This window comes from Homarus americanus, unplaced genomic scaffold, assembly GCF_018991925.1.
Source record: "Homarus americanus isolate GMGI-L3 unplaced genomic scaffold, GMGI_Hamer_2.0 scaffold30108, whole genome shotgun sequence".
Classification (NCBI taxonomy): Eukaryota; Metazoa; Arthropoda; class Malacostraca; order Decapoda; family Nephropidae; genus Homarus; species Homarus americanus.
In genome coordinates, this window is record NW_024748109.1 from 1,423,987 (window position 1) to 1,444,473 (window position 20,487).

The window sequence follows — 20,487 nt, forward strand, 5'->3', positions numbered from 1 at the left end:
ACGTTTCTAGTTAGGTTAGTCTCAGTATAATTGTAATGCCTTATTTTTGTTATTTCTGTGTGTTTTATCGTAAGTCAACCAGTCAGGTGCATTCTTAAATCTTAATTTACAAGAATTCGACTGCATATCCGGCTATGACACCACGCCATGTTTAACTAACCCAGCTTGATCCATTTTAACTTTGGTAATGGCAGCTATATTTTATTTGCTCATCAAAAAAGCCTTAGCCTCGTATCCTCCCCTTAAGTCTAGATACTACAAAATGACAGTTTAAGTCTAGAAACAACAGGCTCAGTCAGTTGCAGAACTTACAATGTGATCAGCGTTCATCAGAATCATGTTCACTACCACGTCACTCCGAGGAAAAATTATATCTCGGAAAATTATATTTACTTTAATTTTTAGAGGAGGAGGATGTTACGAGGATAAAAATTTCCCTGACGTCAACTTAACGTAAGGCCAGTCAGGTTATTTGCGTCAGACCTGCTATGTAGAGTTTTGGTTCCAGTGTGTGGCGTGACCGCACAGCCACACCTGGTCGTGAGGGTCTAGGTATGTCCCTTGCAGGAACAGGAGCCTCGACTGTTTCAGGCCCGTCGATTGTGCTGACTACCTGGTGCTGGGCTCCAACCAGAGTGGCGTCTACAAGATCTACCCTTTCACGTGAGTACTATTCTGACAGAACTGTTCCAGTTCCCTATTGGTGTGAGTATTACACATAGATCTTTGGTTCTGTGAATATTGCCCACTAGATGCTTGTCCCAGTGAGTATTACCCTCTGTACCCCTCAGCTGTCCCTATGAGTATAACTAGTTTTCCATCCATGACGGACAGCAGCAGACAGGTGAAGGTGCCTATAATCCCACAGGTGCAGGTGTACCGAGGGTGTGCAGGTGTATTGCGACATGGAGACAGACGGGGGTGGGTGGACAGTGTTCTTGAAGCGTCAAGAAGATAAGCTCCTCAACTTTAACAGATCCTGGAGTGAATATAAGGACGGGTTCGGTAACCCCTCTGGCGAATACTGGCTGGGTAAGACCAATACACACATACATATACGCAACTATCAACGTCAGTAAACACAAATTTCCACATCAATTTATGTTTACCAGAGGACTGAGGTACAACAACTTTCTCAGGGACGGAGTACCTGCACACCATAACCTCCAACCGGGACTACGCACTAAGGCTCGACCTCCAAGCTGGTACCTGGCAACAGTCCATCTGGGCGAACTTCAAGGTGGACGACGAAGTTGAAAGGTTGGTTCCTGCCAGCTGCCTGGTTGTGAGGACCATCATGTTGGTAAGTGCAAATTGATATATGTAACACTTACTGTTTGTCGCCTCAGGTGGCCCACATTACCTTATCCCAGCACAGTCAAGTCTAAGGAGCATTGGAAAAAAATTATTGGTTATCCAACTTGTGTGAAATCTTGTGACATATTTAGACAACAGTTGGGTCTGCATCAGTGCCGGAGGAGTGTTGAGGGCGCACGGCCGAACAGGGCACCCAACTTTAAATATAGAAAAGAAAATATAAAAGCTAGCTTCTTGAGGCTTATTATTAGTATGTCATTGACTAGTTAGTTTCTCCGCTGTTGTATATCGTTGACAACCTTGTGGAGGGGGGGTAATATAAGCATGGATACGCCGTCGTTTACTCAAGAGGTTAAAAGTAAAAATAAGTTTCCCATATTCTTGGCTTAGGGTAATCAATGATTTTATGGCGTTTCACTTTTATAACACAACGGCTTGTGGGTATTATTACTACACAGGTCCTCCACAGGCCTAAAAATCCGGCTTTGGTCTGGGTAATTATGTTAAAAAATCCAAGACCTACTGACCGCCTACCAGCATAGACTATAAATTCCCCACAAAACAGCCAACACTCGTATTAAACTGCCTGAATACACAACACACTAACGAGTCCAGATATAACAATGATATACAAGAGTAAGGTGTATGTGTCTGTGTGTATAAGAGACGTTTATATTGTGTGTGTATGTACAGAAGACTAATATTATGTGTGTGTGCATGTGAGAGAGAGAGAGAGAGAGAGAGAGAGAGTGTGTGCGTGTGTGTATGTTTGGGCGGCATATGGTAATGGTGTTGTCAGTAATACAGGTTGTTGGTGTTTAGTAATAGTGGTTGTTGGTGTGGTAGTTAGTGTTTGTTGGTGTTGTAGTAATAGTGGTTGTTGGTGTGGTAGTAATAGTGGTTGTTGGTGTTGTAGTAATAGTGGTTGTTGGTGTTGTAGTAATAGTGGTTGTTGGTGTTGTAGTAATAGTGTTTGTTGGTGTTGTAGTAATAGTGGTTGTTGGTGTGGTAGTAATAGTGGTTGTTGGTGTTGTAGTAATGGTAGTTGTTGGTGTTGTAGTAATTGTAGTGGTTGTTGGTGTTGAGGTAAAAAGTGACAGGGTAGGTTAGGTTAGGTTAGGTTAGGTTAGGTCTGTTTTTCTAATAGGTAAAATGACCTATACTTAGAACACCATACAGTAAGGGGTCACTTTATTCACTCAACTAATGTTTACGTTTTATTTTGAATTTCCAGGAACTGTCTGGCTCATTCTAATGGCCGCTTCTTCTCAACCTACGATCGGGACCAAGACTCTGTACTCGGTAATATGTTTATTTGTGTGTTTCTTATTGTCGTGTTTTGTTTCTCACTGCTGTGGGTTTTTTTCTCACTGTTGTGTTTTGTTTCTCACTGTTGTGTTTTGTTGCTCAATGCTGTTTTGTTTCTCACTGTTGTGTTGTTTCTCACTGTTGTGTTTTGTTGCTCAATGCTGTTTTGTTTCTCACTGTTGTGTTTTGTTGCTCAATGCTGTTTTGTTTCTCACTGTTGTGTTTTGTTGTTCAATGCTGTTTTGTTTCTCACCGGTGTTTTTTGTTGCTCACTGCTGTGTTTTGTCTGTTTATCGCCGCTTTGTCAGTGCTCGAGCTGTTGACGAGGAAGAGAAATTCTGTCAGGGCCAACAAGAAGTATCATATGAGTAGTATGAATATTAGCAGGGAATTTTTAGGGAAATCGGTCATGGACGCAACTAACTAAGGAAAGAAGCCCCTCCGGCTAGGTCTCGTACGGTATTACTAGATATTTTATACTTATTCTCTTCGCCATTGATCGGGTTACTAGCCACTTGGACGGTCGGTCACGTCTCTGTTATGCACTGATGGCAATTACTGGATATGTACTGGCTCCATATTGCATCTCTACCTGCCCAGTGTTGGCCAAGTCTTACATGATCTCACACTCAGTGCCATCAGCCTCTCTGGCAGGTTATTTCAAGAGATCACAGCTCGCACTCCCCCAAAAAATTACTCTTACAATTTTTTGGACTTGTGTCTTCTTCAATTTGAGGATGTGACCTTCAGTGGGGCGGACTTGGGCTACTCCCGGAAGGCAAGCATAAACTCTGCTTGCTTCCCTGTTGGGCGCTGTTAACGCTTTTGCGCTTCACGTTGCACAAGATGCAAGGGGGTGCCCAATAAACTAGCTCCCTCGCGGGGCAAATTGGAAAAAATAATTGTATAAACACTCTACTGAATAATGTAAGACGTATAAGCTAGGCAACTGCAGGTGTTTTAATCTCTCTGGGTACCAGAAGTGCCGTAGTACAGACGCTAGTTTGATTTCGGACCTCTTTTGGATATTCTCAATGATTAGTCTCAAGCATATCTAGGGACTAGACGGGACGACAGCACTCCAGACTGGGAAGCACTTTACCTTTGAAGTGTTATAAGGGAGAAACCATCTATAGGTATGCGAGCCCCCTCTTATAAAACCTACTAGCTGAGTTGCCCAGAAACCCCGTGTGTACCTGGAAGAGTTTCTCTAGCGTTAGTGATGTGTAGTTTACCATGTAGTGTCCCCACATCTGGTCTCAGTAAATGCATTTCGTAACGTAGGATCTTAACAGCCATTCCCTTGAACATTCTGAGGCCGACAAAGACCTTCCTGTAGCGCTTCGCAATCCGTTTGGTTCTTAATTTCCCTGAATAACTTTGTGTCGTCAGCAAACATTTGTATGAAGGAGTGTATAGCTTCTGGCATGTCATTTATTAAACAAACAAATAACAGCGGTCCCAGTACACTGCCCTTTGGTACCCCACTTGTCACGAGTACACATGATGATTTCGCACCATTGCTTGTGGTCACGAAAAAGTCTTGGATCCATGCTAGGACTCTCCCCCCGAATTCCGTACCTTTCCAATTTAATTTTCAGTCTTTCGTGGGGCATGCTGTCTAAAATCTTGGCAAAGTCTATATCATCAACATTGGCACTACACTTCAGAATCTGTGTCCACACATCTAGCAGTAATTGCGTCAGGCGGGAGCGTTCAGTCATAAAACCGTGTTGGTATTTTTTTACCAGGTTGTTTCGTAGTAGATGTCACATCATGGCATCTCGTATAATGATCTGAAGTACTTTACACACTATGCTGGTCAAACATACCTGCCTATAATTAATCGTACAGTGGCGATCACCCCGTTTGAATAAAGGATTCACATTTACCATTTTCCAGTCCCTGGGGCCCCTTTTGCTCGTCCTTGCATCTGCAGAACAGTATTTTTAAGGGGCTCAGTGAGGTCATGGTCCAGTTCACTTAACACTGGGATGCACATTGGTAAGGCCAGGGCTCTTATGAACCTTGAGCTTTGGCAATTTGATTCTTTTAAACTCTTCTGAGAACTCGATGTGCGTCAGTGTTCTGCATCACTGCTGTTCCTAAAAGCAAGAGGTTGTTCACATCCTCTCTTGTGAACACTGAAGGAAATAATATTTAGCGCCTTTACCTTGTCCTGATGTGAGTTCGCGTAACTACTATCAGTTTCAAATCTGATACGCCCAAATATGTCTTTGATTTCGATTTTGTCTCGTTTGCTATCCGCTTCTGGAACTCTTTTTCAGCCCTTCTACACTCTGCCGTGGCTTGATTCCCTGACCTACAGTAGCTTACACCCTTCTGACCTGCTCATCATTGGTCGTAACGCATCTCTTAAAATTATGCATGGTTCATATGTAACGGTCTGCCAGTAGTCATATGGTTAGTTCACTTTAATGACTATAATGTTCAGGGTAGTATCCAAACTCTTATTTCTCAACGAGTCAGGTCACTGAATACCCCTTATTTCCTCCCTCACCCTGTTGTAGTCACCATTTTAATACTTGAACCTTGGCATGCTCTCATCATGTATAGTACAAAGTAACAGTTTAATCCGAAGGACATCACGTCATGGCTTGTGCCAACGGCTACATGTTCCAACTTGCCACCATGAGGTCCAGCAGTTTGAGTGTTTGTTCACCGCTACAGCGAGTTGAATTTTTAACATGATGAAAGAGTTTCTGCAAAAAAGAGTTACAGGATTATTAAGGTCATTTGGTGTAATTTTACGGAAAGTTACCGACAATTACAGTAAAAGAAAAAAGGGGGTTGCACCAGCCTAGTCTAGTTTATAAATCTTTGATTTAGTCTTACCGAAATTTTCTATAAGCTTATAATGTTTCTCTTATGAGCGTGCTTTTGATGGCAGATAACTGTGCACTGCAACATGGCGGCGGCTGGTGGTACTACAACTGTCAACACTTCAACCCCACCACCTCACTCAACGCCTCGGGTGGCTTCAATATCTCTTGTTACAACAAGGACTTCCAGACCGTCCAAAACCTTCAGCTAAAAATCCGTCCTGCCATGTGTAGCGCCAACGTCAAGGCCGTCTACTTGAATAGATATAAGTGTGAAGGTTGTCATCATGCAGTGCAGCCACTTACCATTAAGGGAGATTAATGTGGCCACAACACGGCCAAGCCTGTCATAGTATAGGGTTCTTTGGGTTAAACTGTGGCTTCAGTAGACCCCTTTGTATTATTTAATTTATATGTACTTGAGACTCCTACCAGATGCTTCTGGTAACACTGTACAGTTCAAGGATCCCGTTTCCTATAATATGGAATAAACTGTTGAAATTGAAACAAAAATGGGAATCGCAGAACAGTCGTTAAAGGTGGCTAAAGCAATAAGGTTGCAGTGTTTGGAGCTTGTTGGCTCTTTTTGACCTATTTACGGTTATACACCCTCCAGGGGCAGATCCAGGGTGGTCCTGGGGGTCCGGACCCCTCCTTTTCATCAGATAATTCCAATACTTTTTTAATGTACTGTAGTATTGTACTCAGGCGTTTTTGTATAGTAAAAAGTTGTTACTATTGACCTCAGAATATCTAATATCAAGTGGAGGTGAAATTTGGGGAAAACACTGTTTTTGACAAATTTTGTGAGGAATATGAAGACAAAATTATAAGAATTCCTAACAGTGAAGAGACTGTTAAAGTGATGAATTTTAGTAAAACTTTAACTTGTGTATCAGTTAAAGATGCTCCCTTTGAAATGGGAAATGAAATTATAATGAACATCATAAGTAAATATGATAAGGTGGAAGGAATGAGGTGAACAAGAACACAAAGGGACCAGCGACTGGACTGTTGAATGGGACAAGAACCTTCAATGTAAATATAAAGAACAACATTCCATCATCAGTAACAGTAGGTGGCCATAGTTTAACTTTTCTTTTTGCTGGACAGAGGAAACCTTGTTATAAATGCGGACATGAAGGTCATTTGACAATTAATTGTCACACCGAGGAAATATATAAGGTGAGCATCTTTAATGAGGAAGACTTCCCGGCTATACATGCAAAGTTCAAGGGCACTTGTTAAGGAAGGAGAAGAGAGTGCCAAAGTGACTCGGGTTCCAGCAACAGCCCGGTATGGGGTAGAAGGGGAAGAAGTACTGCTGTAGATCCAGATCATACCACACACCCAGATGGTTCAGAAAATTGTGTGCAGGAAATAGGGTTACCATACGTCCGGATTTTCTCGGACCTGTCCTCCATTTTGGTCCTTAAATCTCCGTCTGGGGGGAATGTTCAAATATCTAAAAAATGTATTATCTTCCTAGAGAAGAATTAATATTTTATAAGAGAGTAAATGACATCAGACACGGGATTTCGATTACGAGACTTGTCTTGTTCGTTACGTCATTAGTCCAGTTTTCGTCTTGGACGAGTGTGATCGTGTCCAGCACCATTTTAGCAGTTTTGTGACTAATGTAGCGATATTCACTTACATAGCAAATACTAGTCTATAAACGTCATATATTTATCCAGTTTGACTGATATTCTAATTTAACTAGAATGATTTTCTGGAGGATGTAGATCATACCGATATTTTATAAATTTTTCTGATCAAATCTATTAACATTAGATATTATCAACTCTGGTATGAAATTATGCGCCAAATGTTCAGTCAGTGACTCAGTGTCTTTTCAGACGATACTGTGTACAGAGGCATTCCTTTCAAAGTTGTTTATTTTATTTCTCAATTTTAATCCTCAAGCACAATGCCAAAACGAAAGTGGAAATTCACGGCAGAACTGAAAAGTAAATTCCCATGTTTTCGAAGTGGCAGAGAAGATTGAGAAGCTGAGTGTTTGGTATGTAAACCTGGTACTTGCGTCTCGGTGGCAAATAAAGGCGTTCTTGACTTGCAAACTCATTTGGACTCAGATAAGCACAAAAAAAAAAAGTTCGAGGAGAGAGTTCATCAATTCAATTTCAATTGTTTATTCCTTGATAGAGGAAGCGGGATCCTAGTGCTGTCACTAGGTACCCCTGAGAGAGAGTTCATCGACGAAAATACTGTTTCCTACCTGTCTCCACCTTATTATAGTAATGCAATCAATACCCAAGAAAGATAGCAAGGTATGATAGCTTTCCCAATATCGGGAATAAAGACGTATACAATATGTTAATGACATGGACTAAACCAGCAGTTGAAGAAAAGTATCCGCTGTTTAAATGGTTTTTTATTGGGGAAAATATTACATGTAGATAAATGGATCCTCACCAGAGAGGCTTCATATATAAGTATATTCATGAAACTCTACCAAGAAATCAGAGACTAAAAATGTTAAACAGAAAACAAGGTGATAGTTGTGTAAGATGTGGTGAGGTAGAATACCCATTACATGTATTTTACTTCTGCTTCCATAACAGAGAGATTATTAAATGATTTAAAAATTTCCTAAATACAGTCTGCAATGTCAATAGTAAATTATTCCTGCACCTTTTAATGTTTAATATTAACTGTAGTAATAATAATTATAAGAATACAATGCTAATTTCAGATTATATTTACTGTACGTAGTTAAGTAGGAAGGAAAATTAAAATGTTAAGGAGACTATAGCCTTTATTAAAGGCAGGATTTATTATAATAAATGAAAAGTCATCCAAATATTTCACGGACAAATATAGTAATGTGTAATATTTATGTATATATGTAAATTGTAAAATTTTAAATAAACTATATAAAAAATATCAAGTGCACATGGCTTCAAACTGGCCTGAAAATGTCCATCATTTTGGTCAAATTTAAAAAAAAATCCAGGAGAGGTGGGCTGCAAGCCACCCCCCTCCACCCCCCCGGCGCGCTGGGTAGGCTTGCATGTCCCCACCCACAACTTCCTGGACCTCCTTTTGATATTCCTGGACCCGCCCCTGCTCTCTGTTGTATTCTCATGATGATGTAATATACTACCAAAAGTCAGCCTTTGTTAAGGTTATATGAGAGGTATGTACAATAACTAATAAACTGTACACTTATTAAATGGTGAGTTTATCTCCCATTACATAGAATGTGTACCCAATATGCTGTAAAGTTAATGGTGTTTAATCTTCTTGAAACAAATAATGCCGCGAATCATTTAATATAAACCCATCGTCTGTTCATTGTGTCAATGTCAAATAGCCCCGCCTCCTTTCTCTTGCCTTGGCTTGTAATTGGCTAACCTGTCATCCTTGCTGGTGGCACATTCAGTCAGAGGTTCCCCATACTCGGGGTCCTTTGTACAGTATATAATGCACACCAGAAAAAAATAATTTAAAGAAAATTTGTGGAAAGATTAATATCATGATCCTTAACACGAAAATGGAAGTTGGGTGAGGTTAAGTAAGTTAGGTAAGGTTAGATCAGGTTCTGTTAGGTTCTATGCACTATCGCTACCATTTTCGTGTTCAGGGTCATGTTATTAGTCTCTTCATAAATTTTTGTTTAATGTCACCTGTACATTACAGCTTGTATTCTTATTTAACTAATATATGTCTCTGGCAAAAGCATTCACCTTCGCCCATATTCACATTAATGATCACGTCAAGCATACATCCCCGGTTTTCCCCGCCTTCAGTCACAACAAATTGTACGTCAATGCGCTTGTGTGATATTTGATTCCTTCAATTATAAAGTTCTGTTAAAGGCTATCATTTAGTACATTACAGTGGAGTACACTGTAGTAATCGTAGGGAGGTGGACAATCGCCTGTGGGTGTACCGAACAAGCAAGCACTTATGGCTATTAACAATTCGAAGTTGCAATTATATTCACAAATATTTTGTAATGGAAAGGGATAGAAATAATACTTGTCACGGCGCCGGAAATCCTCAGTAACCCCCTCCCCCCCACGTATGCTTTGTTCAACTATATGTGTTGCAACACTGTTAACAACAGATTCAGATTTGCCCCCGAGGGGGCTAGTTTATTGGGCACCCCCTTACATCCTGTGCAAGGTGAAGCGCAGAAGCGTTTACAGCGCCCAACAGGGAAGTATGAAAAGTTTATACTTGCCTTTATGACTCGTACATTAAGGGCGTAAAAGCCTGAAGGGTCATAGGTTCTGTCAAGTTACATAAAGTGAGAGAATGATGAGTGTGTGGGGGGAAAGTTCCCGGTACATTTTATCTGTTTATGGCAAAGAGTGGCAGGTCCCTAATAATGTCAAATGGCAGGCCTGTGACTAGGAGGAGGGATATCTGGTCTGGGAGGGAAGAGGTGTTGGTAACGGCTGGGGACCTATAGGAGGAGGTCATAGGGACTGTTAACAACGTCTTCAGGAAAAGCTTTTAGTACATATCTACCAGACGTACGAGTTTGAGACAAACATTAAATGTATTATGCATTATTTGCAAACGGAAATATGCTCTTGACATTATCAAATACTAAATAAGTTCCCGTTTATTTGACTATATTGAACCTGTTAGAGGATTATACAAGATAAGTGATGAAGGGATATGTACAACATGTTCCCTGAAAACCCAACAACGCGTCAGACAGTCAGTTTTCATTGGTGAGTGTTGGTGAGAAGAGTGTGGATATCGATCTCTAGACTTCCCTTGACTCGTTCTTAGAGAAAAAAAAGTCCAAGAGCTTTAAAATAATAAAGAATAATGGCGGGAGCTATTATTGAGAACTTAAGTGGACGGAAGTTAGGAGTTTTAATCGTCTTCTTAATGATCTGCCAGGTGGTGTGCTTCCTGGTCGGTGCATTGATCGGTAGGTGGAAACTTGTGGCCCCTATAACAAAGACATCACCGACACCACCTTAACATTTTTACCTTATTTTACCACAAGTTTACACTGTCATGCCTTTGTAGTCTACCATATGAAGCCCTGTACATATTTCTCTTGTTTAGGCGATATATGATATTAGTTTTACGTCTTAGTTGAGGTAAATTTGGTGGTAGTTGATGTAGCTCTAAACCTTGTGGCCTGTTTTGATGCCTTCATAGTGCCAATGGTAGTTAATTTTGTATTTATAAGGTTCAGCTTTGTCCTAATGCATTTTGGTCGACTGTGATGTTGTTTGGGTTTAGAATTTCAGACTGGCAGGACTTGGGGTCTGTATTAGTGATCACTGTATTGAGGTTCCTTCTCTTTTACATGCATATCCCACAGTTTATTTGTATACTAGGTCTGCTTAACATACCAAGAATTTGTTAGATGTTGACAGGGTATTATTTTAGTTTCGGTCATCTGGGGAATGTTAGGTTGGTTAGGTTAGTTTATATATCTTAATTATCTCTACATGGATGATCGAAACTAAAATTTTACCGTTCACAGCAGGTCTTAACACTTTCAGGATAAATTTTGATAGTACTTTACTTTCATTATCAAGTTTGTTTTAATGAATATAATGTAAATTTGGTGGGGGAAGCTTGAAGAAAAAAGTATATGAAAATTACTTCTTTAATCAGATCAGGACAGTCTGGGAACTGATTCCTACATGGTAAAAGATTAACACCAACCAACGAAATTTGACTGAACCAGATAGAATTTAACTAAATTGTATTCTAAGATTACCTTGTATGTCAAAATCGGTGTTTTAGGCCCATAAATTTAGTTTTTTACTCGGTTATCAGTGTCCATGTTGTTGGAGATTGTACTGACCAATAAGTACAGTACTGTACCAGTAACCAACCGCATCTAACCCACAACCTAACAAGTCTTAAAGAGTAGTTTTGGTTAGATTCAGTTTGATCGAGTTCAGTTTTCCGCTTTGTGAGCGGGGCAAGGGTGGAGGAGACAGTACCAGAATGCATTTATATTATGGTATTGTTCATATTTTGTACAGTGCAGTTAATATTCATTAATGGCTGCTGCAAGATTTTCGTATTTGGCTATTTTAGGATTATTAAAAAAAATTATGAATACAGTTAACCCTCACTTTACGCGGTTAATGTAACCCGGAGGGTCCCGCGTAAAGTGAGAAACGCGTAAAGTGAATAACATAACATATGGGATTAATTGAAATGGAGTCCGGGCCGATCCCCAAACTCCACTTTTTGACGACACACAACTATGTTGTAGTAAAAATATTATCTTAACTTTATGATGGTATGCACACACAATTAATAATTAAGAGAAATATCAATAATATTAGGTTTTTTAACACTTACATTAGTAGAAAAAATGGCTGGGCACACGGGGATGGGCGGTTGGTTCCGAGGCAGAGGGCAGATTATTGGCCCTCACCTGTGTCACTTGTATCAATTGTATCACTATCCACCACAGAGGCTTGCAGGGCCTCTTTGTCAAACTCCCCAAAGTCCATATAAGTCCATATCCTCACCATAATTATCACTGTCACTGACTTGGGCCGGCTGTGGTGGGTGAAGAACTGGTACTGTTTTGATGACTGGGCGACCTTGTGCGCACCATGTTCGCGCCGCTTACACAACATGGCGGATGGCGGGAGGTTTGGATCCAAAAATGGCGCGGCTCGCTAGCCGCTCTCCGCGTAAAGGGGTACACGCACCGCGGAATGTGAGCATCCTGGGTTCCGGCAGGGCACCGCGTAAACGTGGAATGTGGGACCGCGTAAAGTGAGGGTTAACTGTATATTTCTTTCCTTGGGTAAATTAGGTTAGGTAGTTGTTAACACTGCGTGTACCATATTAATTTGTTTTCCTCGCTGGGTTTTGTGTTGTTGTGGTAGATCTTTTGTTTTATAACTCGGTGGTGATGAATAATTCGGATCACATGAAGATAGGCAACCCGACCTATTTTACTTTAAGATTAACCACCCTAAACCTAACCTAACATTCACAGGTGCGGTGTTTTAATTTGAAGGCGTAATAAGCTGGAGTGCCTAATATTCACGATCTGAGCCCCTTTTACGTTTTACACACACACACGAGCGTGCTAGTACTGTACTATAAACATATCACATTTAACACTTGCACAAGTAATATCATTTTAACACAAACACTTAAGTAATTATTTCTCCCTTTGGTGAACACCCACTGACACATAAGTATGTTATGATTTTAGGCTCAACACACACATATCATGTGAAATTCTTAACACCTCTATTGTCACTAAAAATATCAAGCTTAGATATATTTTGAAGAAAAAAGTGTTTCTCAGACATCGCCGTGCTCTAAAAAAAACCCGCAGCACACTTGGTATTATTGCTTTCAGAAAATACATCTTAATTCGCATTTACCATAAAATTTTAATTTCCCTCATTTACAGTAATTTTTGGTCGGGTTTGAAATACAATTATTCAGTACCGGTACATAATGACGTGTTTTGGAACAGTCGTATTGAACCGTATTTTTAGAAAAGTTTCATCTATTTAATAATTATGCAGGCGACACATTAGACGGAGGGCAAAGAATTTTCATAGTACCTGTATATCCAGTCATGTAAATTCAAATTACTTCGAATATTTTTAGTTTACCAAATGAGAAAAAATACTTAAAGGGGTGTACCCAGTATGCTTCGTTTATAAAAGAATTTTAATCCCGACCTTCCGGGTTCCTTTTCAAAATCAGTTTTCTTAGAACCAAACTTTTCACACGCGCGCACACATACACTTCAGTAATCATTTCACACTTGACACTCACACCCATTTTAAATTAAAACAATAATTTTTTTTTCATCCAATGGCGTTTGTCTTTTCATGTACGAAAAACAAACAAAAAAGTGGCTTGAATAGGCTAGCCTGGTAGTCGACAAAACCGGGACGGCTGCAGACAGCCAGGCTATTCAGCCGTGAACTCATAAGCATATTAACGACTGTATATCTGTAACTAGACCCATGTGGCACTGAATTAGCAGAACCTGCCTGTTGACTTTGTAATTACTACATTGAATCAGGAGTGCTTGAGGATATTCTTGCTGTTTATCCAAAATTTGCTAGCCCACACTGATTGGTCTTCAATTAGAATATGACGTCCAATGTATATGAACCACTGTCCTGCATGGCAGTGAACAGTGACATCACCCACATGACTCTGACCTATATATACTGTTAATGAATAAGATCTATTCCTTTGTGTATGAACTAACTAAAGTTGAGGTTATGATACAAATCAAATTTTTTATAGTCGCGTTTGTGTGTAGGTAGTTGTGTTTTCTTCTGCAGTTACTGAAATGTAATCCTACACCCTCTGTGGTAACCCGTGTCTCCAAACGGCCAAATTTTATGACCTGTAGCAAACCTATCCACCAATCACGCTCGTCGTTACACGACCAATACACATTCATTCATAAAATTAACTGATACTACTACTGCGACGGTGCCGTTTGGAGACACGTAGATTACCACAGGGGATGTAGGAACACATTTCTGCGACTGTGCATATTTTGTTTGTTGTGGTACCTGATAGTTCATGTATTTTTTTAGTTGATATAGCTTAGACCTCTCAAAGTGCGAAGTCAGGTCATGTGGCGCCGACCCACCGCCAACAGTGACCAGCGCCTGTACCCTACGCTTAAAAGCTTTCGGAACGAAATCTTTGTTTATATCGTGTGTACCAACACAAGCAAACACACGCAACTATAAAAAATAAAATTGTATCGTAACACGTCTGTAGGCAGGTTCTGCTAATTCGGGGCCACAAGGGTAGACTACCAGGCTATGCAACCGGTGACGGCTGAATAGCCAGTGCGAAAAAAATGCGATTCACTTTTCAAAAATGCCATAATCAGGAAGTGCCATGTACAGTTTGTCACAATGATGCATAGGATTTTTTTTATATATATATATTCAAAGACGTGCTGGGAGCTGACAACTAAAAAATCCTTCAGCAGGGGGAAGGGTAGGCAGAGGTTACCCTATGTACGGTAATCTCAGTAATTAATTTTAATGTTTAATAATTTAATAAAGTTGAAATGCTTGTTTGGAATTACCGTCCGTTTTTAATTGTGAGAGAGAGAGAGAGAGAGAGAACATGTATACAAAGCAGTGTGTGGGAGGGGGATGTTTACATTGCTGGCGGTACAGTATAAACAAAAACGTCCGGTGTCTTCTTGCCTCAACTAGTACCCGGATAACAGGTATATAGGTATATACATACAGTATCAAGGAGCAATACTTATGATTGGTTGATTAATTCAGGCATTGTGACAAAAAATAAAGCATATTTTTGCTACTATAAAATAAATCTTAAAAATATCACTGATCAGTTGACAAGACACATCCTGTGATCTCCAAGACGTATATCTATTTCACTTGAGGGCGTACATGTATAAATAGTATACCAGCCTGCTTACGTACTCTGCATATGTATAACAATTTAATAAATTGGGTAGTAGGCAGCTACCAAACGGAGGTACTACCGCCTGGGAAGATATTGGAAGCATAATGGTGGACCCTGCTGCCATATGGCATCGCGGAAATTGTAACCAAGTCCCAGGTTGCTGATCTGACTTTCTGCCTCATTTACACACAATTGCAGGGTCTCAATTGTTTCTCTTACCATTGACAACACAACCTCGGGACCTGACCGGTGCCGGACCATGGAAATTCACCCTTTTCCTGGATAGATAGTGACTTGTGCTTATGCTTGGAAGCACTCGCACCACTTTCTCTGCATCATGGTCTCTTTGATGACATATTGAAGGGTTAAATGTCGTATAGTAGCTTCTCAAATTTCGCGAGTTTTTAATTCTTAACGCATTTTATTGGAACACCAAAAAAATAAATAACTAAAAATTTTGACGGCGGAAACTTGAATTTTGACGGGTTTGAACTGCACGCCAATGTGCAGACAACGTGCATAATCGTGTAAACAGCGTCATTTCTCTTATGTACAAAAGATTCATTATTGTTTATTACTGAATGTCTTTTTTATTGAATTAATGTCTGTGTGCAAAATGAGCAATACAATTCATTAATAATACGTAGAATATTAAAACACACGAGGAAATGACACAGCATTGTTTTCGTTGATTACAAAACCAGTGACTGACTGGTTCTACATATAAAACTGAAGAAAATAAGACCTTGGTTGTAGCTGTAGTAAAATTAATATGGTTGTTTTAAGTACAGGTAGTTCTGCTATAACGCGACAATTGTGTTCTTGTAAAATATCGTGTTATAGAAAATCGCGTAATAGAAATAACAGGGCTTATGGAGAAAATAGGGTTAGGTGCAGATTACTCGAAATCGAAAAAATTTAGTAGTTAGCCTAACACAAAGGATAGCACAGTCTAAATAAATGTTACATTCATATCTAATAATGAAATCATACAGTAAATGTAACACTTTATTTGATGGGGGAGCTTCTCTTCAAATGTTATATCCTTTCTTTTACGATCATCACCGGGAATTCTATCACCAGAACGCTTCTTGTTGATATTCTTCTTTACTATATTCACAGTTAATTACCACAAAATTGGAGAAATAGTAAGCAAAAATCGCGTTATAGCAAACAAGCGTTCGCGTTATACAAATATCGTTCCTAATTCATAAATCGCGTTAGAGCAAATTCGCGTTATTAAAACACGTGTTATAGCAGAACTCACTGTAATGTTATTTAATGTTAATAAATGGAACAATAGAAGTAGCTAACGATAATGGTAAAGAAAAAAGAGATCGCATATGTAAGTGCGCATGCGCACATGTGAAAACATATCGTCATTACTTTACATAAGAATTTGAAAGCAACACTTATTTACTGTTCTTATATATTTTAATTAATGTTTCTGAATTTGTTTTTATTGAATTAATGTTTGTGTGTGCAAAATTAACAATACAATTTATTAATAATAAGTGGAATATTAAAACACACGAGGACGAGACGGCTGCCGGCTTTGTTTATGTTAAAGCTTACAAAACCAGTGACTGATTGGTTCTACATATAAAACTGAAGAAAATAAGACCCTGATTGTAGCTGCAGTAAAATTAATGTAAAAAAATTAATATGGTTGCTTGAAGTACCTGTAATGTTATTTAATGTTAATAAATGGAACAATATAAGTAGCTAACCATTAATGGTAAAAAAAAAGTGAGACTGCGCGTATGTAAGTGCGCACATGTGAAAACATATCGTCATTACTCTACATAAGAATATGAAAGCAACACTTATTTACTGCTCATATATATTGAAGGGTTAAATGTTGTACTCTGTATAGACAAGCAGAGAGAGAGCGCAGCCGAACTGCCGGATGTAAACAAACCTTAATTTCCCGCGGCTTTGTTGTTTTTTTTTTTACAGGGATTAGCCCTCCCGGGCATAGGTCACTGACCCACATTGGGGCCTGAGGGGCAAAAATTTAATACTCCTGGAATAATAATAATTCAGAAAAAAAAAGAAAAGCTGCCTATCTACCTATTGGACAAACTAAAGTCGTTCCGGACCATGGGAGTTTCCGGACCACAGAATGCCAGACTAGAGAGGTACAACCTGTAGTAGCACTTACCTTAATCTTGTCTGGGTAGTACGCATCGTTGTGGGGGTTAGGCCAAGCATAGCGGCTATGTCCACAGCCCGTTTCCCTTTTTCAAATTGGCTTAATATATCCATTTTCGTAGCAAGGGTAATGGTCTTACGTTGCCTCTTCACTGCACTAGCACCAGTAGCACTTGATGGGCGCTTGGAAGCTATTTCGAATGGTTACAGAACAGTTTTAGAGCAAAAGCACTTAAGCACACACGAATTGTGTGAAGTCGTACAGAGACTGGCTTGGGGGCGCTGTGACGTTCTGCGAGTGAGGAGAGAGCACACCGAGCCGAGAGAGCGTAGTGCGGCCAGACAAGAGCGGGTGATGCACCATAGAAAGTAGTCCGTGACGACGTAAAACGACGTACAGTAGTATCGGATCTTCGGGACGTTAAACGAATTTTTGGTCTCTAAAGTTTAGCGACGTAGTGCCGAAACAATGTTAAGCGGGCCGACATTATAAGAGGATACACTGTAGTTGTAAAATATCTAGTGCTCTTCAGCTCGTAATTTTGAAATAGAATACAGGCATCCCCCGCGTTACGGAAGCCCGGGTTACGGAATTTCGCTCTTTCGGAATTTGTAAATTATGACCATTAATTTCGCGTTACGGCCAGTAAATCCGCCCTTACGTAAATTGGGGTAAATTTTAACAAACACAAGGCCTCACACATGCCATTCAGACTGACAGACTTGACAAGTTTTACCAACCATAAAGACAGTTGAAGCTTTAAACATCACTCACAATGGATCTTGAATATTCCAACTGCAATCAGACATACCTAAGTTGCCTCAACAATTACAACCCCAGTTGCAATATCAAATTCTGTGTCACTACTAAAAAATAACAAAGTATCTGGTGTACTCTAAGGTTAAGAGAAAACGGATGACTCAGGAGTGCTGAAATGAGAGAAAACGGACTCCTATGATGGGGAACTCAAATAAACATACACATAGCTGTATAATGCAATATTAACCCCTAAATTGGTGTTTTAAGAAGGTATATCATAAATTATTTAATGTACTGTATTGTATGTGTTTATAAATGTTTATTTTCATTAATAAAAGTGCTTGAATTACTTTTTTGGGGCCAAAACAATTCCTTAAGAATGCTTCTCCAGTTTTGTAATGGAAGTCAATGGGTAAATAGGTTCCGCGTTACGGAATTTCGCGATATGGTCAATTTTCCGGGAACGGAACCCTTCCGTAACGCGGGGTATGCCTGTACCTGTATTATAATTTAGATTTTTTTGGAACTGAAAAAAAATTTCAATTAATTAATCACTGTATGTACTCGTATATAGCAGTAAAGTACACTTACTTTGAGGTGTGTATGTAGAAGGTTCCTGGTTGATGATGATGATGGGAATTAGAAGTTGGGGTGGAGGAGAAGGGAGAAGAGAAGAAAGTGGGGATGGAGGAGATATCACCTTTCAGGGGACCCAAGCTTGATGCAGTCATTTCACCAATAAAATTTTAAGTTCACTAAGTGTAATTCAAGATTATTTTATTTAAATCAACACTGCAATGCACTTTATATTATCAATATGTTAACTAAATTTCAGAATGACCAATAATTTCAATGTAAAAATGCAAAAATATCTGTATTCAAGACACCAACAAAATCGATGTTCACTCTACTGTTAACAAAGCCAAACTGACGCCTGGTGGCCGAGTCAAGCGGCTGATGGGCGCACAAAAAGCTAGTTCTCCGTACCGCATATATTATCAAAATGTTAACTAAATTTTAAAATTGCTAATAATTTTAATATAAAAAATGCAAAAATATTAAAGAGCATAACTTTCTTGATAATTACTCCACTGGAAACGAATGTAAACATAGAACAGATTACTGAATTGGCAGACTAGCCCATCAGCTGATCACCTGATGCTCACAACAAAACGTGTTGTTTGTAAGGATTTCGTTAATCGAAGTTTTGCTTGTTAACCAAATTGAAGATCCTTATGGGAGGTGATTCGTTAATCGAACCGCTCGTTAACCGAGGGACCACTTTACTATAATTTTATACAGTACTGCACTGACCTTATGATACCTCTCACAGGGTTTGCTTTTTGAATCAGTTGCCAGCCAAATTGACTGATTCATCTAAAGCTTTTGCTGATTCAGAATACTCCTGAGCAAAGTACAGAAATCGTAATTTAGGTCACGGTATACAGCAGTTTTTTCTGTTTGTGTAGTAACAAGGTTTAAGCCATATCCTCCTTGGTCACCATAAGGTTTAAGCCATGGCCTCCTTGGTCACTACTCTATAAATCCTCATGGGTCATCTGCCTAAACATTCACTATATCCATATGGTATATCATTACCTTTTTGTGTTGATAACAATCACATTGAATACAGTACAGTAGTTAGAATAACTTTTAGGACTTCTGAACTGTTTTCTTTTCTCACTGTGTGTGTCCACAGCTCCAGCTCCATCATCGGTCATGTCCACCCTGGGGACCAAGTGTATCGACAAGGAGTACAAGAAGGACAAATGGTACTGGACCCGTGGCAAAGGCAAATGTGTGAGCATCATTCATCTCCAAGACCCAGCAGTTCATGAACAACAGATTAATGCCAACAACATAATCTTCACCTTCCAGGTTTGTCATTCATATTTTAGGCTTACTGTATGCAGTAGTCTTCACACTTTCTTTGACCTCTGAGGTGAATAGTTGTTTCTCTTGAAAAGCTAAAGATCCTACAAGCATGCAGTAGTCTCATTCATGTCAATAACAAAAATGCTTGAAATCCCCACTAATACTATATGGAGTTAACACTGTTTACTAAACACTGTACAGTATGTATATTTTTAATGATATAGTAAAAAAAATAGAACAATTGTGAGAGATTAGTGGAAAGTGGAAGAATGAAGGTAATTATTTATAGAAAATGTGTACTGTACAGAACTGTATTAGACTACTGTACACCATTCAATGCAATATTTTATTTCTTCACTTTATAACACAACAATCATTTGCATCATACAATAATTCATCGTGGGAGCATCACTTACCCATTGTTTGTGGTAATGGGTTTTACAGGCGATCGTTATATGTACAAAAACACCAAGAAGTGAACGTTCTTGAAAATATATTTTATTCTTATAAAATGAAACATACAGTATAAATGCTTAGAATGTAAAGTGAAGATTTAAATAACTTAAGTATCTTTGTTTTGTCGTGGTGGAATTGAGGTCAGCTCCTGCTGGTGCCGACCACCTGGTAGAGGAGGAAGACCAGTCTGTTTTTTTATATTATTTCCTATTGCTTATTTACATTATATTGAGTGTGGGGAGGTGCAAGGAGGCTGACTATAATACACTGCATAAGATACTAAATATAGGAAAAAGCTTGGCACAAAACTTTGAAATAGGCTGCGAAAATGCAGGCCTTACACAAGGCAGGTCATAGCCGCCCTTG

General features: G+C 39.3%; 2 protein-coding genes across 7 annotated transcripts in view; both read left to right on the forward strand.

Moving 5' to 3' along the window:
- Positions 1 to 905: 905 nt before the first annotated feature.
- LOC121880085 (ficolin-1-like) lies at positions 906 to 5,790 on the forward strand. Its single transcript, XM_042387142.1, has 4 exons — positions 906 to 1,032; positions 1,140 to 1,260; positions 2,552 to 2,619; positions 5,537 to 5,790. Exons 1-4 carry the CDS (start codon positions 906 to 908, stop codon positions 5,788 to 5,790), a joined length of 570 nt encoding a protein of 189 aa, XP_042243076.1.
- A 4,364-nt stretch (positions 5,791 to 10,154) lies between these two features.
- LOC121880169 (protein wntless-like) overlaps positions 10,155 to 20,487 on the forward strand; it is a 44,839-nt gene continuing 34,506 nt past the window's right edge. For 5 of the 6 annotated variants that reach the window (XM_042387284.1, XM_042387287.1, XM_042387286.1 and 2 more), the window contains exons 1-2: positions 10,155 to 10,383; positions 19,490 to 19,668. In XM_042387284.1, coding sequence (XP_042243218.1) covers positions 10,278 to 10,383; positions 19,490 to 19,668 — 285 coding nt within the window. In that variant the 5' untranslated portion in view covers positions 10,155 to 10,277. The remainder of the gene's footprint in view (positions 10,384 to 19,489; positions 19,669 to 20,487) is intronic. The other variant, XM_042387288.1, reaches the window with a different exon arrangement.